Here is a 24947-nt window from a genome sequence, read left to right as displayed (position 1 = left end):
CTGGGATGTGAGAGTGGGGCTGGAGGGAGTGGCTGGGATGTGAGAGTGGGGCTGGAGGGAGTGGCTGGGATGTGAAGTGAATAGATAAATTAATGGGAAGAAAAAGAAAAATGAAACCACTTCATCTGCAGGAAAATGGATACAACTGAAAAACAATTATTATTATGGTTATTATTTCTGAGATGGGGTCTTTCTACATAGCCCTGGGTGTCCTAATACTAGTGGACCAGGCTGGCCTCGAACTAACAGAGATCTGCTTGCCTCTGTTTCCTGAGTGCTGGATTAAAGTCATTCACCACCACATCTGGCACTGGAAACCATTAAGCAAAGTAAGCTGGACTTAGAAAGGCAAATACCATGTTATCTCTCATATGTGGATCCTAGGTTTAAAACTATACATGTGTATACACGTATACATGTATGTATGCATGCATATTTATAGACGGAAGATGAATTGTAAGAGGGGAGGTAGCGCTCTAAGGAAGGTGGGAAATAAAGAGCGTAACAGGAAACAAGTGACAGGATTAACTGGGGAAGAGAGAGAACTGAGAGGGTAAGGGATGGAGAGGTCAGTGGGGCTGAGAATGAATGAGAAGGAAGTAACGATGTGTGGAGAGATCAGAACTGACAGGAGCATATACATGCTATGTTAACTGGTCCATCCTTAATCATTTGAGCTGTCCTTCTAACCACTTTTTAAAACATAGCCCATGGGCTGTGTGCAACAGAGAGAATCCTTCCTTCTGGGACTTATACTTGGACAGGCAAATAATGAGGCCAGAACAAGGCTGACATCTTGTTAGAAAAATCTGAGTTGGGAGGTAATGCAGGCCTTTAATCCCAGCACTTGGGAAGCAGAGGCAGCCTGGTCTACAGAGAGAGTTCCAGGATCGCCCAGGCTACACAGAGAAACCCTGTCTCAAAAACCAAAGCAAAGCAAAGCAAAGCAAAGCAAAGCAAAGCAAAGCAAAGCAAAGCAAAGCAAAGCAAAGCAAAGCAAAGCAAACCAAATCAAACCAAAAGGACAAACTGAGACAAAGCAAAAATTGACATTCCCAGGCTGTCTGAGGTGGCTCAGTAGCTAACTGCTGCTTCTTGTGCAAGCCTGGAAACCTGAGTTCAAGCCCTAAAACTCACAGAAAGATGTGGAGAAAGAGAACTGACTCTCTGGAATTGTCTTCAGATCTCTACATGCACCATGGTGAGCACAGAAAACACACACGCACGCACACGCACACAGGCACGCACGATAAAGAAAAAAAAAGGTGACATTCTTAGGTGCAAACCCAGAGGCATGGAACTTCTCCAGAAATATGTGGGACAAAAGGAGTAGAGGGAGATCAAAGAGATGAGGAAGCCGGAGGGGAAAGAGTCCTTTTAGGAAAAGGCCCAGGCTCTGGGGCTACTAAACAAGGGGAGCCCAGGCTCTGGGGCTACTAAACAAGGGGAGCCCAGGCTCTGGGGCTACTAAACAAGGGGAGCCCAGGCTCTGGCAGTGAAGCACACACCTGAGTCCAACATTGTTTATATCATCCCAAATGGAGGCAGGTACTTCCCAGAATGACTTGTTGCTGGTGTTCAGGATTGCCTAGAATATAGGAGGGTGATTGATTGGCAGGAAGGTATACAGGGCTGGTTAATGGGACTACAAATGGAGATTCAAGGGTGGGACTGGGGAGTGGGGTTGGAATGTAGAGTTGGATCAAATTAAAAGGTTACCTGGACACCAGCATAGGCATTATTAACAAGAACATCTAGCCGCCCTTGCTGTTCCCGATCTACTTGCTCAAACAGGCTTTTCACTTCACTCTCCTGGCTTGAATCACACACCACTGGTACACACCGGCCCCCGAGGGACTGTGCCTGGAGAGGAACAGCGTGTATGAGTTCACAGTTATTTTCCTTTTTTTTTTTTTTTTTTTAAAGATTTATTTATTTATTATATATGAATACACTGTAGCTGTCTTCAGACACACCAGAAGAGGGCATCAGATCTCATTACAGATGGTTGTGAGCCACCATGTGGTTGCTGGGATTTGAACTCAGGACCTCTGGAAGTGCAGTCAGTGCTCTTAACCACTGAGCCATCTCTCCAGCCCCCTTTTTTTTTTTAAAGATTTATTTATTTATTATATGTAAGTACACTGTGGCTGTTTTCAGACACCCACATGAGGGCATCAGATCTCATTGCAGATGGTTGTGAGCCACCATGTGGTTGCTGGGATTTGAACTCATGACCTCTAGAAGAGCAGTCAGTGCTCTTAACCGCTGAGCCATCTCACCAGCCCCACAGTTATTTTCCTAACACAAGTGAATTTAGAAATTGAGAGCTCAGGACTCAGCCAACAGCTGGGACATGACATGCAATGGCTCCCTCTTCTGTCTGCTTTAGGAATTTCACCACAGTGGGACCTCCCACAACAGGGCAAGGTAGATTGAACCGCAGGTTTAACATCAGCATTTACTGAGGGCTACCATAGGCAAGACCTTACTTTCTTGGTAGAAAAATTCAACCCTACATTGCTTATCTATACTCAATAAACATTAACGATTTGCTGGGGAGGGGGATATAGTAATCAGGTAGTCACTTACCTCCTGGGCAGTAGCTTTAAGGGTGTCCAGATAGCGGCCGGTAATGTAAACTGTGGCACCTGCTTGGCATAGCTGTAAGGCAATGCCACGGCCAATACCCCTGGAGGCCCCAGTTACCACACACACTTGACCCTTCATAGGCGCTACCATGACTCACATCAAAGGGGATATCTGTAGAGGCAAAGAGTTGCTTTGAGCGAATCCTGTAGATTGTGTACTGAGGCAGGTCTCTGTGAGGGCTAGAAAGGGCTGCTAAGCTTGGACTATTTTGAAGGGAGAAAAATTTCACCGAAGGATAGCTGAGTCAAAGTCTCAGGCCAGGCTGTCCTTTTAGGATGCACAGGGCTGGGTGGAGACTCTCCAGCGCTACACATAGTACTACTGCGAACCTCTGAGTGGGGCTAACTTGGTGGGGAATCTGGCGAGGCAGTCTAACAGGGTATGTCCACGAAGAGTCCAGGGCTCTCTGGAGCTCTTGTTTCCTGTCCAGTCCCACGGAGAACCGCGAATCTGTGAACCGTAAGTGGACAGAGCCTTACCTGCGCCAGTAGCAGCCTCTGAGTTTCTTTCTGCCCAGATCGTCAGACCAAAGGTCGAGGACTTTGATTATTGCCACGTTGGAGTGCGTGCCTGGATGGAAGTCCGGGTGCGGATGAAGATGATATAGAACGAGTCGAGGCTAGCCTTGGAATTCCAGGGTCAGACCCAAGGGTGGAACCCGCAAATGGGGAAGGGCGACCTGCAGCCACGCCCATCATGCCCGCCCGCCCCGTCGCAGACTCATGACGTCTACAGAACGCGCCGGCGGTTGTGGGAGCTACAAACGGGAAGCGTGAACGTCTGGTCCCACAGCACGCATGGGGTTGGGCCCGCGTTCCGCTCACAAAGCGCGGCGCCAGTTCTCAGGTACCGGCCGGCGGGGACGCGCGGCCCGGGGTTCGGGGCGTCCCCCTCCCGGCTGCGATGGTTGTCCCCGGCTGCCGGCGGCCGCGCGTGCGGAGCAGGCCCCCGAGGCTCTCCCGCACCTGAGCTCGGAGGCGCTCGGGTATTTCCGACGGGCGCTGTCAGCGCTGAAAGTGACTCCGGACGCCGCCGAAGAACGAGGTAGGAGCAGCTACGCCGTGGATTAAATGTAAACCCACACAAGGAACTTGCAGAGGGATCCCCGGGGAGTTCTTGGCTAAGTGATGGGTTAAGTCTTATCCTCCTCTCAGTCTAACGGTTTATTTATGACCTCGTGTTTTTTTTTTTTTTTTCAGAGTTGATGGCGCGCAATATTTTGAAGGAAGTGGAGGCTCAGGCTCTAGCCTTGGCCACGAACAGGACTGGTAGTGAAATGCTGCAGGAGCTTTTGGGGTTCAGTCCTTTGAAACCCTTGTGTCGAGTGTGGGTCGCTCTGCGCCCCAACTTGCGTTTCGTGGCCTGTCATCGGTGTGGGGTCCACGTATTACAAAGTGCTTTGCTGCAGCTACCTCGATTGCTTAGGAGTCCTGCAGAGCCAGCTGAAGAGGAAGAGGAGGAGGATGGTCCTTCACAGACTCTGGAGGAGCTAGTCCTGGGACTAGCCGCTGAAGTGTGTGATGATTTTCTTTTCTTCTGTGGAGACACCCATGGCAGCTTCGTGGTCAGAACTCTGCTGCAAGTGTTGGGAGGTACTCTTCTGGAGTCTGAGAGAGTCAAGCCCCGTGGTTCCCAGTCGTCTGGTAAGTGTTGTGAGAAAGGGAAGAGGGCCTGGTGAGCAGGAGTGTTTAGGAAGTTCAGAAGCCAGTAAACAGAGGAGTTAATCTTCATGTTGGAGCTTGACCATGAAGAATTAGCAGAACCTTAGGACAGAACCTGGAAGGTCAAAGAGTAGTGTGCCTAGTAAGGATGGACTTACGTTCAAGGGACAGCTGCGAGCGTAGGCACAGGAGCAATGAATTTCACAATTTTATTTTCACAACTCACAGTAAGACATTAATTTGTTTTAACTTTAAAATATGTCTGAGCATGTGTACACAGTCAAATGTGTGTGCCTTCTGCAGTGTCTGTGTGGAGGGGAGAAGACAACTTGTGGGAGTTGTTTCTCTCCTTCCACCTTGTGGGTTCTCTGTATTGAACTTAAGTCGTCAGGCTTAGTAGCAATCACCCTTATCGTAACTTGCCTTGCCCTGATATTTTCTTTTGAGACAGCATCTCCCATATAACCCATCTGGCTTTTGGCTTGTGATGTAGCACAGGCTGGCCTTGATGCTCCTGCTTGTTCTTCTTTCCAAATGCTGGGATTGCAGGCTTGTGCTACCGTGCCTAAGTTGGCCTTGTACCCAGAGATCCGCCTGCCTCTACTTCCCAAGTGCTAGGATTAAGGAGCAGGCCACTCGACGGCTTTGGTTTTTGGACAAGGTCTTATTGTTTAGCAGGTGTCTGTCTGAACTTACTCTGTAAGCTCATGCTGGTGTCAAGTTTATTGACTTTCTGCCTCGGCCTCTCTAATACTGAAATTACAGGTGTGTGCCTTTACATCTGTCTAGGAAGTTTGTTTTTAACCCTGATGTGACTTGTGTGTGAATGTTGGATCCGAGCAAAAGTTCAGACAAAGATACCCTTTCCACATGCTACCTCTTTTTCCGATATTTTCTTTCCTTTTAATTTTTGTTTGTTTGTTTGTTTGTTTTGTTTTTTCGAGATAGGGTTTCTCTGTGTAGTCCTGGCTGTCCTGGAACTCACTCTGTAGACCAGGCTAGCCTCGAACTCAGAAATCCTCCTGCCTCTGCCTCCCAAGTTCTGGGATTAAAGGCATGCGCCACCACCACCCGGCTCCTTTTAATTTTTATTCTCTATTTTAAAAATGCTAATTGCTGATGGGAGTAGCTGCAGAGACCCACAGTCAAACACTAGGCAGAGCCGGGGACTCTGCAGAAGAGGGAGAAGAAGGAGTCTAGGAGCCAGAGGGATTGAGGGCTCCACAAGAACATGACCCACAGAGTCAACTCAGCAGGCTCCTAGGGGCTCACAGAGCCTGAAATAATAATCACTGACCCTGTATAGAGCTAAGCTGGGCCCTCTGTATAGACATTACAGTTGTGTAGCTTGGAGTTCTTGTGGGACTCCTGACAGTGGGAGTGGGCTATCTAACTCTTGCCTACACTTAGAACCCTTTTACTCCTGCTGGGTCGCCTCATCCAGCCTTGATAAGAAGGTCTGTGCCTAGTCTTACTGTAATTTGTTATGCCATGTTTGATTGATATCTTTGGGAGGCCTGTTTATTTTGTTTTGTTTTTTGAAGGGAAACAGAAGGAATGGATCTGGGGGAGAGGGGACATGGGGAGGTGGGAACTGGGTAGGAGTGGAGATAAGGGAAATGGTTAGGATGTAATGCATATAAAAAGATAAAATTAAAATAAAAAATGCTAATTGAGACCACTAACTTTATTTCATGTTATAGTCATAGGACATAACCTACGTTTAAAAATACTGGAGAATGAGATTAGAGAGTATACGTGAAGTCTGGTTTTGGTGTACTATAAATCCTGGCTGAGAAATATGAACCCTGGACCATCGGAAAGGGAGTTAAATAAAGATCCTTGAGGGGCTGGAGAGATGGCTCAGCAGTTAAGAGCACTGACTGCTCTTCCAGAGGTCCTGAGTTCAAATCCCAGCAACCACATGGTGGCTCACAACCATCCGTAATGAGATTAGATGCCCTATTCTGGTGTGTCTGAAGACAGCTAGAGTATATTCATAAATAAAATAAATAAATCTTAAAAAAAAAAAAAAAAAAGATCCTTGGGAGGCGACACTCACCTCTGCCCTATGTCTCCAAGCTGAGCCCTTATTCTTCTGGGAGCTCTTCTTCCTTCTTGACTGTCTGGAAGCTCACTGGTGCTCATGTTCTTGGTCTTTCTTTAGAAACACAGAGGACCTCAGCTCGAGAATGTAAACCAACTGATTTTGAGGTTCCTAAAACCTTCTTGAATCGCCTTCAGGACCTGAGCGCCTGCTTTCTGAAGGACATTGCTGGTAAAAAGATGTATTAACTTCTTTACCTGTTGTGGAAGCAAATACTCAACCAAAGTGACCAAAGGAGGAAAAAGTTAGGCTCACAGCTGGAGATACTGTCTGTCAGGATGGTTATCATGGCAGAAGCTACACCGTAGCAAGTTAGGAAGCAGAGATAGATGAATGCTGTGCTCATGAGATGGCACCACCCACATTTGGGTGGATCTGCCCACCTGCACTGACCTACTCTAGAAACACTCACAGAAATGCCCAGAAGTTAGTTCCACAGTGAGTGTAAATCCCATCAAGTGGACAGTCAAGAGAAAGCATCACAGAAGGGAAGGAGGAAAAGGGTCTAGGGTCTTCTCTGGGGATTTCCGCCTAGCAGGACCCTTCTCTCAGGTCATTCTAACTTCACTCCTGTCTGGTTTAATGCTGGAAGGCATTCTCTGTTGACATTTTGTATATCTAGCCTTATTGGCTGAGCATTGAGGTTGAACAGGTAATCTGGGTTTGGGACAGGGCATTAAATTATTTCTGCCTTTTTCTACAGTATTTATCACCGACAAGATCTCCAGCTTTTGTCTTCAAGTGGCCTTACAAGTCCTCCATCACAAGTTACCTCAATACTGTGCCCACCTTTGCGATGCAGTCATTGATTACCTGAGTTCTCGAAATTCTTCAGCAGATGGCAGGTGTGATCATGTCTTCAGGGGTCACTGCAGCCAGGGGTGCTGCCTGAGACAAAAGAGATAATGTGGTGTAGCTATTTCTGGGTGAAGTTTACACTCCTTGATCTTCTCCCCCAAAATATTTATTGCCCGGCGGTGCTGCACACCTTTAACCCCACCACTTGGGAGGTACAGTCTCATTGTGTAGCCCTGGCCAGTCTTAAACGCACAAAGATCCTCCTGCCTCTGCCTCCTGGGTGCTGGGAGTAAAGTCAGCCATGCCTGACTTAGGTTTTTTTGTTTTTTGTTTTTTTTTGAGACAGGGTTTCTCTGTGTAGCCCTGGCTGTCCTGGAAGTCACTCTGTAGACCAGGCTGGCCTCGAACTCAGAAATCTGCCTGCCTCTGCCTCCTAAGTGCTGGGATTAAAGGCGTGTGCCACCACTGCCTGGTGCCTGACTTAGTTTTAAGATTTATTTTTATTTTATGTTTATGAAGTTGTGCTTACATGTATGATGAACACCACATGTGTGCAGTGTCAGTAGAATCCAAAAGAGGGTGTCAGAACCCCTGGAACTGGAGTTGCAGATAGTTGTCAGCTGCCTTGTGGGTGCTGGGAACTGAACTTCTTGGGTCCTCTGCAAGAGCAGGAAGCACGTGCTCTTAACCACTGAGCCATCTCTTGAGCCCCAGTCTTATCCTTCATCTGTGTGAGACAGGGTCTCACTATGTAGCACTGGCTGGCCCAGAACTCACTATATAGACCAGGTTGGCCTTGAACTCACTGATTTCTGCCTCTTGAATGCTGGGCTTAAAGGTGTGCACCACCAAACCCAGCTCTTTAAGAAAGATTTTATTTATTTTTGCTTCACTTGTGTGAGTTGCCTGTGTATGTGTGTGTGCACGATGTTTGTAGTGGAGGGCAGGGGAGGGCCTGTGAAGCAGGTCTCTGCAGGGACGGTAAGGACTGTTAACCACAGAGCTGCTCTCTAGCCCCAGTCTCACTCTTCTTACCTCTAGCCCCCTACTCCTGTTTCTTCGGGATCAGACGAGCTCTAGACTGTTGGAGCAGGTACTGCTGGTGTTAGAAGCAGAGAGGCTCCAGCGCCTCTTTGAGGACCACTTCCAGGGTCAGCTGTGCTCCTTGGCTGAGCACCCCATCGCCAACTTCCCTTTGCAGCGCCTGCTGGATGCAGTCACTTCCCCTGAGCTGGTGAGTGGGGAACGTGGCCTGGGTCTCTTCTGCTATTCTTCTTAATCGTTGGGCACTATGTATTTATTGAGTTAGTTATTTATGTTGCTATTATTTCTTTTTTTATTATTTGGTTTTTTGAGACAGGGCTTCTCAGTAGCCCCAGAACTTGCTCTGTAAACCAAGCTGGTCTTGAACTCAACAAGATCCACCTATGTCTGCATCCTGACTGCTGGGATCAAAGGTGTGCATCACCAGTGCCCTGCTTTTGGGCCTTATTTTATTGTGTGCTTGTCTCTGTACTTCTCTGATGGTTTACCACTAGTACCCATGAGAAGTTATTCAGAGAAACGATGTTTTCCAGAGGTTAGGGTGGAGGTACCCTTCTCCTAGACTTTGGTTTTAACTTCCTAGATCTGACTGCCAATCTGTTAAGTTCAAATTTGCAGCTATAAAGTTCTGTGGCTTCTTGTCTATAAATCCACAGGAGTGCTGAAGCCAATGCCATAGCCTTCCTGCTGCTTACTACCAAGAGGCTTTTCCTGTGGTCCCTGGGTTGGCACATGGGGTAGAAGGGTGGGTTTAGTTCTAGAGGCACCTTGCCTTTGGTTTTCTCTGTCTTCTACAGAAGGAACGTTTAGACTCTTCCCTGGTAGGGTGGTACCTCTATGACTATTGTCTTCTGGGTTTTACACAGCAAAATGAACAATCTGATGTTGACAGTGTCATTTTTATGTCTTATCTAGATTCTTTTTTTTTTTTTAAGTAGGAAGTTTTTTCTGATTAACTTTATAGGAAATCACTACTTGATTGTTAATAATTCTTCAATTCATGTCTCCTCTCAGCTGTCCCTTGTGTTTGAGGAGCTGAGCCCTGCCTTGGAAGCGATACTGGCCCGGGGCCACCCAGGGGTAGTTGTTGCTTTGGTGGAAGCCTGCCGCAGGGTTGGCACTCAGCAGGCCCAGGTCTTGCAGCTGTTATTTGAGGTGAGTGGGTGTTACTTTGCAGCCCGCCCTTCTGACCTAACTCTCTAGTTGGGATCTGTGTATCTGGATGTGGGAGGGTTTGTGTCAAGGGTTATAGATTTGGACACAGATGAGCGAAAGAACCGTCCTGAAATGAAGTTTATCCTCCAGAACTTAGAGGACTTTGAGGGATAAATGAATTTGGTCCCTGTTATGAGTGCAGAGGCTGGGAGGGAGAGCAAGGCAGGCGAGACTCTACAGTCATGGAGCCTCCTTTCCTGTTGAGTCAGATCTTATCTGTCTAGGAAATCATGGTGTTAGAGATGGGATCCATCCCAAGAGTCATTATGCTTTGTCTTCCTATCTAGGCATTTCATTGTGCAGAGCCCCCATCCCGGCAAGTAGCCTGTGTGCCTCTCTTTGCTTCTTTGTTGGCTTATGAAGTATACTATGAACTAATGGAGGAGGAGGGGGCGGAGCCTGCAGAGCATCAGGTAAGATAGGGCTATTAGGGGGCCAGGCTTCTTAGGGCTTGGGAAACCCCTTGAGTTAAGATGAGACTTCTAACCCCTTTGAAAAGGGTGCAGTACCCTAGGGATGAGGTCACCTGGTTCAGCCACTGCTTCCTGATTCCATGTTACTACACTCCCAGGTAGAAATGGCCACAAGCAGAGCTCTGAGGGAGGTGACAGTACTTGGCTCTCTACTGCTTCAGCATTTGCTGTATTTTTCCAACCCTGGACTTGTACTTCGAAGTCTGAGTGCCTTGACCGGACCACAGCTTCTGACTCTGGCCCAAAGTCCTGCTGGCTCTCATGTATTTGATGCCATCCTGACTAGCCCCTCTGTGACACACAAGCAGCGTCGTCGTGTGCTGAAGACCCTAAAGGTTAGACTTCTGCTCTAGTCTCCTCCTCCATCACTGCTTTAGAGAAAATGGGCTGCCTCAGGATTGGCCTGAGAGCTGGAGGCAGGATACATAGTTCCTGTGTTGTTTAAACTGCCTCTCAGGGCTTCTGAAATTATTTCTCCATTCCCAGAACACATTTGTGTGTTTCCCTGGAGGGATTTTACCTTCCTTGTCTCCATTCAGGGACAGTATGTGGCTCTTGCCTGTAGCCGCCATGGCAGCCGTGTATTAGATGCCGTCTGGAGTGGAGCAGCCTTGGGAGCTCGGAAGGAAATCGCTGCTGAGTTGGGTGAGTACCACTGCCCTTGGGTGGTTTCCAGCCTCCTTCTGTGCCTGGTCGCTGATTGGTTCAGCAGATTTCAAAAGTGCGGTCTGGTTCCAAGTTCTCGGAGACCTGCTTCTGCACTCTGCAGAAGTTGTTGTGCAGACCGTTACTCCTCCCCCTTTATCTGGCTTTCATGCTTTAGTGGGTGAGGTGTTCTTTATTCCTGATTCGGACCAGCATTGAGGGAAAATGGGAGGGCCCATAGAGTTTGTGTTTGACCATAGATGTTGCTAAATAGGAGTGGTTCTCTTTGCAGGAGAGAAGAATCAGGAGCTGATTCAAGATCCTTTTGGCCACCATGTGGCTCGAAATGTGGCCCTGACTACCTTCTTGAAGAGGCGAGAGGCTTGGGAACAACAGCAAAATACTGTGGCCAAGCGGAGGCGGGTATTGAACTCTATACTTGAAGACTGAGGCCTTGCACTTGGGAATAAGTGTTGATGTGAAGGGTGAGAAGGATGTGCTTGTCCTTCCTGGTTTAAATCGGAGCCAGATGTAGTAACATACAGAAAACTATAACCTACTATTCTGAAGGGTAAAACAAGAATTCAAGGCCAGCCTGGACTGTGGCGGCCAGATCCTTCCTGTTAATCCCTATGTCCACCTGTCATTCTCTCCCCTCCCTCAAGGCATACTGGTAAAGACTTTAGTATTTGTCTTGGAAATATTTTTATTTTTTAGGGGAAGGGTATCTTGAGGTAAAGCTAGGGACAGCTGTCGTTGCTATGCAGGATCTTAGGGAAAGGCATCAGTAACAACCTAGATGAAACAGCAGTTACTTCAGCAGCGGGATCAGGATGCCAGGGGACAAGGTTGTGGTTCTGCAGAGTAAGTGGAAGGCAGGTAGCATTCTTCAGGAAGATGTACAGGCTAGAGGACCAAGGCAGTGTGCTGATCTGTTAAGATGGAGTCAGCTTGGTTACCCAGGGTACACTGCAGACCCCAAACCTGATGATGCCCTTTAATACCCTCACGTGTCACATGGAACCAGTTTTTCAGCACAGGCTCAAAGCACGATCTCATTATGAATGGAGGTGACTCTGCCGGTGCCACTGCCATCGATCAGCCCCCTCCACCACATGGCGAAGGGTCGATGAAATTCCCAGCAGCATATGGCCCAGGCCTTGCAGCAGTGAGGAAGTCCAACGAAGGAGCTCCCTGAAGGGCAGAGATGAGATGAGATAGTTAAGGGAAGCTGAAGGGAGGACGCTCCGGGTGGGATTCATAAGAGAGAGCTCATGGGATACGTGGGCAGAGAGGTTGAACTGAACTTGAGGGTTGTATGACATGTTGGTCTCTGACCTGAGTACTTTTTTAGGGCCAACTCCTTGAAAATCACAGCTCATGGAGTAGAGCCCATAGAATGTAGCTTTCACGTTGAGGCTGCCGAAGAGGTCTCGAGGATTTTGCTTGTACACATCGAAGGTGATGCGGGCGATGTCCTTGCTGTGTTTTGGCTTCTCCCGTCCTAGGCCGTATGACAACATCCCACTCTGTGGGACATCCCATCATTGAAGTCGACCTGCTCTCATACCCTGACATCTACCGCTAATCCTGTCATTGTTGGATCTGTCTTCCCAATATCGTCTAATAGTTGATGTCCTTCACAACTCCCCAGTGCCTCTGCCCCCAAGGTCAGTGACAGGTTAGGGAAGAAGCCTGGGAGGACCAGAAAGCAGCCCCACTGTGGGCCTCTCACCTTGGGGCTCCAGCTCTGTCCCTGCTGTAGCACCATCAAGCACGTGTCATCCTCCAGCAGCTGGAAGAAGTCCTCACTGTCCACAGCAGTCCCATCCTCCTCCAGAACCAGCGTTAGCACTCCACTTAGCAGCAAGCTCTCCAGTACCTGTCAGTGACAAGTGGCAGGAGGGGAGGCCAGGCCTTAGCCCATGCCCCATCAGCCTCAGATACGTTGGCATGTCAGCTCTACTTCCAGGTGTTTTACCATCTTCCCTGTGTTTTGTTTTTGTTTTTTTGTTTTTGTTTTGTTTTGTTTTGTTTTGTTTTGACACAGGGTGTTGGTGTAGTGCAGCCTGCTCCCAAACAGCAATTCTCTGTTAGTTTGCTGGGCCCTGGGATTGTAGACATGAGCATTTCATCTCATCCTTTCTAAGAGTGGTAGTTCTTTTTTTGTGTAGCTTTGACTGTCCTGGAACTTGCTCTGTAGATCAGACTGGATTCTGCCTCCCGTGTGCTGGGATTAAAGGTGTGTGTGACCACCACCACCCGGCAGAAATGGCAGTTGTGATAGACCTTCACAGAGCAGATCTACCTATTTACCTATCCCTCCCTCTCTCCCTCCCTCCCTCCCTCCCTCCCTCCCTCCCTCCCTCCCTCCCTCCCTTCCTTCCTTCCTCCTTGTTCCCTCCCTCCCTCCTTCCTTATTCTTTCTTTCCTTTTTTTTTTTTGTTTGTTTTTTGTTTTTTTGTTTTTCGAGACAGGGTTTCTCTGTGTAGCCCTGGAACTCACTCTGTAGACCAGGCTGGCCTCGAACTCTCGAACTCTGAAATCCGCCTGCATCTGCCTCCCAAGTGCTGGGATTAAAGGCATGCGCCACCACCACCTGGCTAAAGGCGCGTGCCACCACTGCCTGGCCTTTTTTCTTTTTCTTCTTTCTTTCTTTCTTTCTTTCTTTCTTTCTTTCTTTCTTTTTTTTTTTTTTTTTTTTGTTTTTTTTTTGTTTTGTTTTGTTTTGTTTTTTCAAGACAGGGTTTCTCTGTGTAGTCCTGGCTGTCCTGGAACTCACTCTGTAGACCAGGCTGGCCTCTCTTTCTTTCATTCTTTTCCTGTTTACCTACTCTTGCTCCTCTCTGAGCTATTCCTACTGGAACTGAAGGACAAATCAGTCATAGCTGGGTTTGGTAGTATACCTACAGTCCTGGCTGCTTGGGAGGCAGAGGCAGGGGGATCATGGGAGTCCAGAAGTTTAAAACTGACTTCAACAGTTTTGGACCCTGACTCCAAATCTGTCCAGATGAAACCTGTCTTATCTATCTTACCTACAGTGTCCTATGTCTTCCTCGTCTCTACAACTGTTTTCAAAGTCAGCACCATTTAGCCTTTCTGGGGCCAAGTGAAACTGTTTGCCAAATGAAAATGTGTGAGCTGTAGAAAGAACGTTAGGGTTACATTAGCGAGGCTAGGAACAATAGGATGAGAAAGAAAAGGCTTTGGCTGGGTATAAATAGTCACGGTGACCAAGCAGGGCTCCGACTGGCTCCTGTAAGGCCTTCTCGAGGAGCAAACACAAGGTGCTGTTCTAAAACATCTGATTGATGTGCCAGCTCTACTTCAGTTTTAAGGATGGCTTCTAAAGCCTCCACCTCTCCTAGGAATCAGATTACCCTTGACCACCCTGTAGAGAAGGAGCTGGCCATGAGTTAACCAAGAAAAGCTACAGTTCCATCTTAGTAGGTGTGCCTTCTGCTAGAGCTCCTTTTGTGACTAAGCATCCTTGAAGCTGCACTTAGGTCGTTCCCCAGCACCAGAAACGGAGGCATGAGGGTTTTGACCAACGTGTAAACACTAACAAAGGGTATGAATCATAAACAGACATGACCTCATATCGCTTACCTTGTGGGTTGACACAGCTTCCTTTACATTTTTATTTTCAAATTGTGTATGTGAAGTATGTATATGTGGGTGCACAGAGAAGAGGACATTGGATTCTCTGGAGCTGGAGTTATGTGGTTGTGGGCCACCAGTAGGGTGCTGAGAACTCAACCTGGGTCCTCTGTAAGAACAGTGTGTACTCTTAACTGCTGAGCCATCTCTCCATTCCCATACCTCTTTGTTGGAACCACATGAGAAAATACTCCAAAAGGAAGGTCCAGTCCACTATGACTTGGGAAAGTCACCTAACCTCAAGAATATACCACCTAGTACAACACAACTCATAGGCTGCTTCCCACCTTGGGGCAGCCCACTCCAATCTCTGGAGGACTCTGCTTAGCTTTACTAACTAGATTGTTAAATAAACATGCTCATGTTGTCTGTTGACTGACTTCATTAAGAAGATAAGAGCTGAGATGCATCCCCTCTCCAATGTCTGTCAAATATCTATAAGGACTTTCCATTTATTCAGTAATCATCAAAGATGGTTTATTATTTCTTTGTGTAGACAAACTGAAGGCTGGAGGTGTGCTTTACAAGTAAATTATTTGCCTCATATGCTGAAAGACCTGGGTTTGATGCCCAACATTGAAAATGTTTTTCTTAGGTTTTGTGGCATACATCTTTAATCTCAGTATTTGGAAGCCTTGAGCAAGAGGATTCTATTCTGAGTTTACGGTCAGCCTGAGCTAAAAAGTGAGAGCCTGCTTCAAAAACAAAACAGCAGGTTTTGATAGATTGAATGATTTCCCAATATTTGACAGCTAAAAAGTAGCAAAACCAGGATTTGAAATCGCTAGGAATTAAAGGCTGGAATTTGAATCAGTGGCAGAGCCCTTTCCTGGAGTTTTGATTCCTAGCACTACAAGAAAACATACAAATCGCCACAATGATTTCTGAAAACATTTCTCCAGCCCTTCTTACCTACTGTTTCTCTGCCAAAGAAAGCCTGGCACTCAGACTGACTAGTTTACTCAAATACGGCGTAGGTTTCCTAGACCTCTGAAGGGCGGCGATCATGTAGCCTGCACACTTCCTGCTCCCCAATCCCACTATCATTGAGTCCCACGGCTTCCTTGTTCCAGGAACCCAGCTTGACCACTTACCTTATCTAGCAGTTCCTGTCGGGTGGCAGCCGTCAGTCCTTTCCGGACTGTCCGCTTATGATCACAGACACGGAAGGGTCGCTGAGGTGGAGGAGCCGAGTTCCAGACCCTACGGCTTAACTCAGAGCTCATAGTGGATACTGACCTGGTATTTGGAAACAAAACACCAGAAAGAATAAGGAGGGGGTTGGCAAACCTGGTGATAATGATGGAGGGTGGGGTGGCCAGAGGGTCTAAGTTTACAGATCCAAAGGAGAGACTTAAGAGGGAGAACAAAATAGTCGTTTAAGAGTCAGAGAAATCTATAAGGGCAGGGAAGTGAGTCTTCCTGGGGCTGTTTTTACTTGTTTGCCCATATCCCTAGGATTGTAGTATAGAGGGAAGGGTTAGAAATCACCTTAGCAGGCCATTGGGGTTGAAGGCTGAAAGGTACTCCATGGCAGAGGAATGAGAAGATGAGCCGTCTCCCTGTTGCTCTGGGGCTGGGTGCTTCTCTGTAGTTGGAGGCTAAAGCCTTGGGTTGTTTTTTTTTTTTTAATATATAAAGCTGAGATCTTAGCCCTGGTAAAGTGAGAGATGAGTCAAGCATGGACTCTGGCCCCCCCTTGCCTGGTCAGTAAAAGGGGCAAAGTCTAAGAGGAGGGAAGGAGGAGGAGCCTGTGTGGAGTGGCAGAAGTAGCCAAAGTCACAGCAGTTTGTGCCCCTTTAGAGATGGGAAGGATGAAGTTAGATGTTTGATCCCCCGCCCTCGTCCAAATACAGTTTTACTTTGTGGTAAAACTTTCCAGATTGGCCACCTTGAACTGGTCTACGTGTTAGAACAGTGTAAGAACAGTTCCTGGCCCACATTTCCAGAGATGGGACATTCCATGTGAGCCCTGCTGACTGCTGCCACCTACTGGAAAGCTATAAACTGCAGTCTTTGGAAAAGCCTGGGCTAAATGCGGGGAAGAGACCTGGAGACAACGAAAGGTGAGACACTGTGCCTGATGAATGGCTGGATTCTGATATACAGAACCAGCATCACCAGGATCCTTTCTGGAACCCTGGCCTTCCTGCTTATCCCCTCCTTGGTTGGAGAAGGATTGGCTAAACGTTTTTTTCTTTCTGACTTTATTCTCTAGGAACGATTGCTTCAGTGTCTCTGAGCCAACACTGCTCTCATCTCTTTTTGGTTTGCTAATTAATAATATATCTCAGCCGGGCGGTGGTGTCGCACGCCTTTAATCCCAGCACTTGGGAGGCAGATGCAGGCGGATTTCTGAGTTCAAGGCCAGCCTGGTCTACAGAGTGAGTTCCAGGACAGCCAGGGCTACACAGAGAAACCCTGTCTCGGGGGGGGAAAAATATATATATATATATATATATATATATATATATATTTCCAGCTATGATCGCCACTACACTAATAAGAGGAGTGTCAGGACTTTAGCTAGGGGAGGGGGGTGGAGCACGCATGCATATGGAAGCCAGGGGACTTGAATATTGTTCCTCGGGTAACAATTTTTTTTTACTTTTTTTTCCTTTTTCTTTTCTTTCTTTCTTTTTTCTTTTCTTTTTCTTTTTTTTTGGAGACAAGGTCTTCCACAAGCCTGGAGATCACCATGCTGGATAGGACAGTTGGCCAGTGAGCCCTAGAAGCCCACTCATTTCCATCTGCCAGCATTAGGATTATAGACCATGCACCCCTTTAACATGGTTTCTGGGTGCTGAACTCAGGTCCTCACACTTTGCTGGCTGAGCCTTTCCCCAGCCTAAGAATTTTAGTTGTGATGTCCAAGGTTTCATTTCTGATGTTAATTGTAAACACGGCAGACAATTGCACAGAAACTGAGGTTTCCTCTTAGTAAACCCTTTAAATGAGCACAGTCCCTGTTTTCCTGACTGGGAGCCTCCCAGACTCTCCTAGTTCCTTAGCTTCCTGAGTCCTGAGAAACACAAAGTGCCGGACAGCTTCATGACCTAGCCAGCTTCATGTCTTATGCCAGCTGGAGCCCAGCCAGGGCCATTTCAGGTGCCAATCAAGGGCAAATGATAGGGGTATAACACCTCTAGGGCAATCCTCCAGCAATGGCATGCCCTAGTAGTGTTCTGCCTTAGGTATTCTGTATACCTCAGGATCCTGAAGCCTAGTGATGGGGTACAATGCACTGAATTGCTCTCCTCTTCCTGCTGTGGTATGTGTGAACTCTGGAGGCCAGAGACAGTGTTAGAATCCATGGAGCTAGAATTCCAAATAGTTGTGAGCTGCTGCAAAACAAGTGCAGGTCCTCTGAAAGAGCAGCAAGTATTCTTAACCACTGAGCCACCTCTCCAACCCTTCCTCTTCCTGATCTTAACATGCTCCATCTCTCCGTGTGCTATGATCTCCACCCCCAAACCGGGTTGTAAGCTCTTTATCTACATACGTAGCCTTAGGCTTGAGCATCAGGTCTTAAACTGAAAAGTTGTCACTGGCAACTCAGTAATAGCTGCAGGGTGGACGGACTCTGCAGGCCCTCAAAAAGACTGAAGCAGAGGAGATTGCTCCGCAGGGACAGAAGGTTGGAACAACCAAAGGGAGAGTGGCCAGGAGAGAGCCTTGTTTGGGTTGCTTTTCTGTTGCCTGCAAGCCATGGAGGTTACAGAACATAAGCATTGCAGAAGGTGGGCTGGAAGGACTGGGGCCAGAGGTGGGGGAGATGTGGGAGTAGCCGTTAGCAGGTACTCCTGCCCTTCTCTGCAGGCTGAGCGCCTTCTCTGCACCTCTTCAGCCTTATCCTGCTTCCTGGGGAGGCTGGTCTCCACATGCCTGGGCCTGTCAGTGATGGGAAGGAGTAGGATGAAGGAGGGCCCAGGGTGAGCACCATCTTGTCCCTCTCCATTCTCGACTCATTCTCTCCGCAAATGGGACAGGCACGGTGCAGGATTAGGTACCTCTTCCACCGCATCTGGCTTCTCCTGTCACCTCCATAAATCTCTCTGCACCCCACACCGCTTTTCTCTCCCAGCTGGGTAAGTAGATCTGTCCATTCTCCTTTACTCCCTACCAGCCACCTTAGCACTGAGATATAAGGACTGAGATTGGATACAGAGGCAGATATTCAGAAGGCCAGAAGTGGAGACAACTACCGTCTACAGTTGAACTGGGGAACACCAGTGCCTTGCTACCAGTGGCCTCTGGGAATACTAGAGCAGGGAAGGTTAGCTGACTGAGAACAGAAGCTACAGGCTCTAAGGAGCTGTTTGAATTGGTTTCTTGGAGAGAAGGGAGACAAGCTACAGAGAACTTGGGGAGGGGGAGAGAAACGGTTCCTTCTCATCTAGCATCAGAGGCAATGTGGGCCTTTGCCCCAATCCTGAATGCCCCATTCCGTGGATTCTTGCAGCTTCCCTCCAGAAGGATGTCTGTCTGCTACCGTCCGCCTGGGAACGAGACGCTGCTGAGCTGGAAGGGCTCCCGGGCTACCGGCACTGCCTTTCTACTGCTGGCGGCGTTGTTAGGACTGCCAGGCAATGGCTTCGTAGTATGGAGCTTGGCTGGCTGGCGACCCACCGCCGGGCGACCACTGGCGGCCACACTTGTGCTGCACCTGGCGCTGGCCGATGGCGCGGTGCTGCTGCTCACGCCGCTCTTTGTGGCCTTCCTGAGCCGACAGGCTTGGCCCCTGGGCCAGGTGGGCTGCAAGGCAGTGTACTACGTGTGCGCGCTCAGCATGTACGCCAGCGTGCTGCTCACCGGCCTGCTCAGCCTGCAGCGCTGCCTAGCCGTCACTCGGCCCTTCCTGGCTCCCCGACTGCGCAGCCCGGCCCTGGCCCGCCGCTTGCTGTTGGGGGTCTGGCTGGCCGCCCTGGTGCTCGCCGTCCCGGCCGCGGTCTACCGCCACCTCTGGGGCGATCGCGTGTGTCAGTTGTGCCACCCATCGGCGGTGCACGCCGCAGCTCATCTGAGCCTGGAGACCCTGACTGCCTTCGTTCTGCCTTTTGGGACCGTGCTCGGCTGCTACGGCGTAACGCTGGCGCGGTTGCGGGGAGCGCGCTGGGGCTCAGGGCGACAAGGCACCCGGGTGGGTCGTCTGGTGAGCGCCATCGTACTGGCCTTTGGCTTGCTCTGGGCCCCCTACCACGCGGTCAATCTCCTACAGGCGGTGGCCGCGCTCGCTCCGCCGGAAGGACCCCTGGCCAGGCTCGGCGGAGCGGGCCAGGCGGCGCGTGCTGGAACTACAGCCTTGGCTTTCTTCAGTTCCAGCGTCAACCCAGTGCTCTATGTCTTCACTGCCGGGGATTTGCTGCCGCGGGCGGGGCCTCGGTTCCTTACTCGACTCTTCGAGGGCTCTGGGGAGGCCCGAGGGGGCAGCTGCTCTAGGGAGGGTACCATGGAGCTACGAACTACTCCTAGGCTGAAAGTAATGGGCCAGGGCAGGGGAAACGGAGACCCTGGAGGCGGGGGCAGGATGGAGAAAGACAGTCAGGAATGGTAGACAAGACCCCAAAGCCCACCTCGGGGCTCCCCTGCCACTTTTCATTGTTCCCAGAGCTCTGGAGTACTTGGGGACCCTTCTCTGATTGCAGTTTGGGTTTGACTGAATAAGGATTTCTCGATCTGGACCTGATTCCTCCAAACCATGGGATTGTGAAGGTGATTGTGGCCTATGTTCAAAATTTGTGCTTGCAGTACAGCCTGGATCTGTGTACGAACACCACTTTACACGTTGCCAGTAGCTATTCTTGTGCAATACACGGGGAAGCCATTAGCTGATGGCTTAAGTGTGCACCTGGATTGTACTGAAGCCATCTCGTTCTCTACCAAGACAGGTCAGGACTGGATGGTGTCAGACTGGATGGTGTCACCCTTCAGCGGCTTTCTGCCCTGCCTCCCCATCCAGGTTACCTGTTTCCCCAGGCCTATCTGGAGAACCACTCTAGAGTTTGGATGGGGGTGGATAAAAATCTATTTTTAGAAGCATTTAGGAGGAAGAAACTGGCCTACGAGCGGGGACAGAAATCTGTGTAGTGTGAAGGGAAAGCGTTTCTGCTTGACTGGTGATTGGCAGTAAGACAAAAGCACATGGCCGGATAGGGGTACAGAAACCTGGGATCCCAAGACTTAACCCTTTCCTCTAACCCTGGGCTCACCCCTGCATTCCCCCCCCCCCCAAAAAAAAACCACCAGGCCTACAAAGAAGCCCAGGAGCCAGAACATGCTTTACAAGAGGAAGTTTGAAGATTGATAAGGAAGAGGTGTGGGGAATGGCAGGGCTATCTGGAAAACTGAAAGACATGCTCAAGGCCGTGGTACCTTTCCTTTTTCTGTCTTTTCTCCCTGTTGCCTTCCCTCTTCCCAAAGTGTCAAATGTTCCTAAGCCTTCTCCATTACTTCTAGCCTCCATCTTTAGAAACCTCCTTATCATCAGATCAAAAACCTGAATGACTCTTTTGGTTTGGAGGATCATAGCATTCAAGTTTTTTTTTTTTCCTCTAGGAAACATCATGGGTACACACATGACCAATCTATCCTAGTTGGCTCAGAGCATTCTTACTAGCCCTCAAAATTCCTGTTCCCACACCCATCAGTCCCCAGCAAACTGAGATAGCTGACCTCCCAAGTGGCTACTCTGGGTTCTACTTCAATGGCATTTCTCACCCTTCAGGCAGAGGCCAACACACACAAAAAAGGAAACCTAGTCTCCAGGGTCATGCTACAAACACCAAAACCAGGGTTGATGTGACTTCTGAATGAGGGAGGAAGTGTACTTAGCATGCCTAGGCTCTGGAGGAGGAAAAACTGCTTCACAAGGAAGATGGAGTGAGGAATAGCCTGGGAGAAAGTGCAAAGACAACCTACTGTGTGCTTGGAAGGCTGTGGATGATCCTCAAGCTCTGAGCCCGAGGCTTCATTCTGAAACACAGACTCCTTCCTGTCCTGGTGCTGTGGAGCAGAGGTTCCTGAACTTCCCCTGCTGTATACTCTTCGCTTTACACACCCCATGTGGTCAGAGAGCTCCTTCCTCAACTCTGCCCTGTGTTCTTGCTGTGGTTTCAGCTCCTGTTTTCATCATATCCTCTGCTTGACAGTTCCTGGGCCAGTGCTGATCTGGCTTTTCTCATCCACAGCAAGTGAGGGCACTGGAGAACATAAGGGACCTCGGTGGCCGCCATCACACCGCTTTTTGTCTTTCCTAAGGTGTGACAGGGTGAAAGACAACCAGAAAGACTGAAGGAATGTGTTCTTGGTGCCACAGGCCACTTCAAAGAGAGTCAGCATGTTTTCTTTTGCCGAGAGGAGTAGAAGGGTAACACTGTGGTGGCTGTGTGTCTTTCCAAATTCTTACATGCTCTTGTGGCAGGGCTGGGGGAAAGCACTGCTGGCCCTGGGCCATCCTGTCTCTTCTTCGTTCTCAGCATCTCCTAGCTTAGCCCACACGTTCTCTGTCATAGTTGTAACCAGATGGTGCAAGGCTGTAGAGATGTAGGAGAGAAGTGTGGATTCTTGCCTAGATCCCAGTAAGAAAGTCCACCAGGAATGCTAAATGGTCAAGTGGGTAAGGTAAGGGGATGACATTGATATTTGTGTCACGAAGGAGATCACTTAGACGAGTGTCTCTCAAAGAGAATGGGAGTTGGTTAGCCTGTAATGGACAGTGCTGGGTGTGGCTTGTCTCCTATAACCACACCACGGTCATGGTCTGACCTGAAGTCAAGATTAGGTTGTGGTTTCCTTTGTTCATTATTTCACATTTGCGTTGATATTCTTTCTCTTTGTACTCCCTCCCCTCCTGTGTCTATGGATCTGTCTCTCTCTCAGTCTCATATAGCCTAGGATGGCCTTGACCCCCAATATGCTGTTTTGATATCATGATGTTACCCTAACTAACAATGATACACAGAACATAGGCAGTCAACCTAACCTAAAAACCCATTAATCAAAAACCCACAGTATGTGCACATTGTTAATGTGAAGCACAAAAATAATATTTTTATAATCAGCAGTCTCAATCTGAGCCTTCTCCCTTGCTTCCTTCTCCTTAGGATACAAGCTGTAACTTTGTTCACTCCTCCAGTCTAGACCACACCCCTAGCCAAGTCACCCCTGGCACCTCTCTTTCCTATCTCACTGCCCTTTCCTGGCTACTACTCACTTAGCCCCACCCAAGGAGTCTTCCTCCCTTCTGGACTGCTGAAACGCAGACTGTCCCTCCCCAACAGTGAAAGGAGGAGTGGGGGTTTTCAGCCTCACCCTCAGGAAGATGCTCCTCCGCCCCTGCCTCCTTTGCTCTGTTCTGTAGTACTTCCTCTCTGGTTGACTTAGCTGACAGACCTAGAAGTGGGACCAAGATCCTAGCACTAAGACAGATTCAAGGATTGTATATGCAACAACTAGACATGGCATTACCTTCTGATCAGCATCTGGAAAACCCTGTAAGTATCCTAGGAACGGGATAGTGTGTTTGTGTGTGTGTGTGTGTGTGTGTGTGTGTGTGTGTGTGTATGTGTATGTGTATGGTGTGTGTATGTATGTGTTTGAGAGTGTATGTGAGTGTGTCAGTGTGCTTTGTGTGTGAGTGTGTGTATGTGAGTGTATGTGTGAGTGTACGTCAGTATGGTGTGTGTGTGTGTGTCAAGTATAGCTTGGAGAGATGGTGAAACAGAATCCCCAAAGAAAGCATGACCACTGTAAATGGACAGTTCTCAGGGCTTGTCCATTAAGTCTTCCCTGCCCTGTGCTTTCTGGTGCACGGTGATCAGCTCTAGAGAGAGTGGATAGGTGACTGGAGAAACTGGACAGCGGCCTCGTGGGAGACAGAGGAGTTAGCCTTTCAAGGTGTGCACAGCTCTGAGGAAAATCTCCCAGTCTGGTGCTGAGTTCCAGGGTCTCTTAAGGAAATGAATGTGAAGGGTTTTGGAAATACTGCTGTTGCTGTACATTTTGCAACTGGGTTTGTGGCAAAGAAGGGGCCCCACAGCCTGGTTAGGAAATTAGCCTTTCTAGTCAACCAGGCACCTTTAAGACAATGAGGGACAGTGATGGGGTGATATTTTTTGAAGGTGCCTCTGAAATTTCTGATTTTGGAGACCAGAGTATTCATGGTAATGTGATGGGGGTGGGGTGGGGCGGTCAGAGGAATCCTCTGGCTCTCCCTCATGAGTGTGTCCACTTTCACTCTCTAGGTCCTTTCAATGGCTGCAAACACTACATCTCCCGCAGCACCTTCTTCTCCTGGTGGCATGTCCCTGTCTCTGTTGCCCATTGTCCTACTTTCTGTGGCCCTGGTTGTGGGGCTTCCTGGCAATAGCTTTGTGGTATGGAGCATCCTGAAAAGGATGAGGAAACGCTCTGTCACCGCCCTGTTGGTGCTGAACTTGGCCCTGGCCGACTTGGCCGTGTTGCTCACTGCTCCGTTTTTCCTACACTTTCTGGCTCGAGGCACCTGGAGTTTTTTTGTGATCGGTTGCCGCCTGTGCCACTATGTCTGTGGAGTAAGCATGTATGCCAGTGTCCTGCTTATCACCATCATGAGTCTGGACCGCTCACTGGCAGTGGCCCGCCCCTTTGTGTCCCAAAAGGTTCGTACTAAGACCTTTGCCCGATGGGTGCTGGCAGGCATCTGGGTGATGTCTTTTCTGCTGGCCATACCGGTCCTTGTGTACCGTACAGTAGAACCGAAGAACAACAGGACTCTGATCTGCGACTCGACGTATCCCAACGACGGGCATAAAGCCTTCCATCTGCTCTTCGAAGCCACCACTGGCTTCCTGCTGCCCTTCCTGGCGGTGGTGGCCAGCTACTCTGACATCGGGCGCAGGCTGCAGGCTCGGCGCTTCCGCCGCAGTCGCCGCACCGGCCGCCTGGTGGTCCTCATTATCCTGGCCTTCGCCGCCTTCTGGCTGCCTTATCACCTAGTGAACCTGGTGGAAGCTGGTCGCACGCTGGCCGGCTGGGGCAAGGACAACCCTGCGGGGCAGCGGCTGAAGCTGGCCCGCTACGTGCTCATCGCGCTGGCCTTCCTGAGTAGCAGCGTGAATCCGGTGCTGTATGCGTGCGCGGGCGGCGGCCTGCTGCGTTCAGCGGGCGTGGGCTTCGTAGTCAAGCTGCTGGAAGGCACTGGCTCCGAGGTGTCCAGCACCCGCCGCGGGGGCACTCTGGTCCAGACTCCGAAGGACACGCCTGCTTGTCCTGAGCCAGGCCCCACCGACAGCTGCATGACTTCCTCCACCCCTCCTGAGTCTTCGAAGTGAACTGCAATAGGCTGAGTTATGACACAACTCATAACTCTGGCCTGACCCACGTCTGTACCTGGAGAACATGTTGGGGACTGGGCTTAAGTGGAAAAGAGGGAGGGGTGGGGCAAGTCAGGGCAGAGAGATAGCATGCTCTGGCCTGGCTGCTGCAGGCAGCTTTACAATTAAAACTAAAGTCTGAAATCGGTTAAGCCTGTGAGTGAGGTGTGTATTGTGGGAGGGGTTTACTGGTCCCAGAGAGGGACCACTCTGGTGGAGTCCCTCTCAACAGTTCCTTAGTTCCCCGTGATTTACAGTTTTGGAAGGGACGCATGGGTAGATATAGCCCTACGTTTCTAATTCTGAAATAGGTCACCTACATCCCAGTTAGAGAAACATG

At 49.2% G+C, this 24947-nt stretch overlaps 5 protein-coding genes across 5 annotated transcripts in view; 3 read left to right on the top strand and 2 right to left on the bottom strand.

The window, feature by feature from the left end:
- Positions 1-3368, bottom strand: part of Dhrs1 (dehydrogenase/reductase 1) — a 6666-nt gene extending 3298 nt beyond the window's left edge. The window contains exons 1-4 of the mRNA XM_028787327.1: positions 3132-3368; positions 2593-2763; positions 1720-1863; positions 1509-1588 (exon numbers count right to left, since the gene is read on the bottom strand). Coding sequence (XP_028643160.1) covers positions 1509-1588; positions 1720-1863; positions 2593-2742 — 374 coding nt within the window. The 5' untranslated portion in view covers positions 2743-2763; positions 3132-3368. The remainder of the gene's footprint in view (positions 1-1508; positions 1589-1719; positions 1864-2592; positions 2764-3131) is intronic.
- A 19-nt stretch (positions 3369-3387) lies between these two features.
- Positions 3388-11296, top strand: Nop9 (NOP9 nucleolar protein). The gene is made up of 10 exons (XM_028787325.1): positions 3388-3696; positions 3852-4295; positions 6481-6591; positions 7124-7265; positions 8260-8452; positions 9277-9417; positions 9765-9890; positions 10049-10285; positions 10490-10595; positions 10888-11296. Exons 1-10 carry the CDS (start codon positions 3450-3452, stop codon positions 11043-11045), a joined length of 1905 nt encoding a protein of 634 aa, XP_028643158.1. The 5' UTR covers positions 3388-3449; the 3' UTR covers positions 11046-11296.
- On the bottom strand, positions 11282-15985 carry Cideb (cell death inducing DFFA like effector b). The gene is made up of 5 exons (XM_028787326.1): positions 15747-15985; positions 15350-15494; positions 12331-12477; positions 11934-12124; positions 11282-11789 (listed from the first exon to the last, which is right to left on the bottom strand). Exons 1-5 carry the CDS (start codon positions 15785-15787, stop codon positions 11654-11656), a joined length of 660 nt encoding a protein of 219 aa, XP_028643159.1. The 5' UTR covers positions 15788-15985; the 3' UTR covers positions 11282-11653.
- A 1866-nt stretch (positions 15986-17851) lies between these two features.
- Positions 17852-20031, top strand: Ltb4r2 (leukotriene B4 receptor 2). Its single transcript, XM_028787422.1, has 3 exons — positions 17852-17892; positions 18075-18343; positions 18718-20031. Exon 3 carries the CDS (start codon positions 18733-18735, stop codon positions 19807-19809), a length of 1077 nt encoding a protein of 358 aa, XP_028643255.1. The 5' UTR covers positions 17852-17892; positions 18075-18343; positions 18718-18732; the 3' UTR covers positions 19810-20031.
- A 1784-nt stretch (positions 20032-21815) lies between these two features.
- On the top strand, positions 21816-24755 carry Ltb4r (leukotriene B4 receptor). Its single transcript, XM_028787410.1, has 2 exons — positions 21816-22747; positions 23498-24755. Exons 1-2 carry the CDS (start codon positions 22697-22699, stop codon positions 24563-24565), a joined length of 1119 nt encoding a protein of 372 aa, XP_028643243.1. The 5' UTR covers positions 21816-22696; the 3' UTR covers positions 24566-24755.
- The last annotated feature ends 192 nt before the right edge of the window (positions 24756-24947 follow it).

The sequence above is a fragment of the Grammomys surdaster genome, unplaced genomic scaffold, assembly GCF_004785775.1.
Source record: "Grammomys surdaster isolate TR1022 unplaced genomic scaffold, NIH_TR_1.0 125630, whole genome shotgun sequence".
NCBI lineage: Eukaryota > Metazoa > Chordata > Mammalia > Rodentia > Muridae > Grammomys > Grammomys surdaster.
Note: the sequence above shows the minus strand (reverse complement) of the source record. Positions and strands in the feature narration are given on the sequence as shown.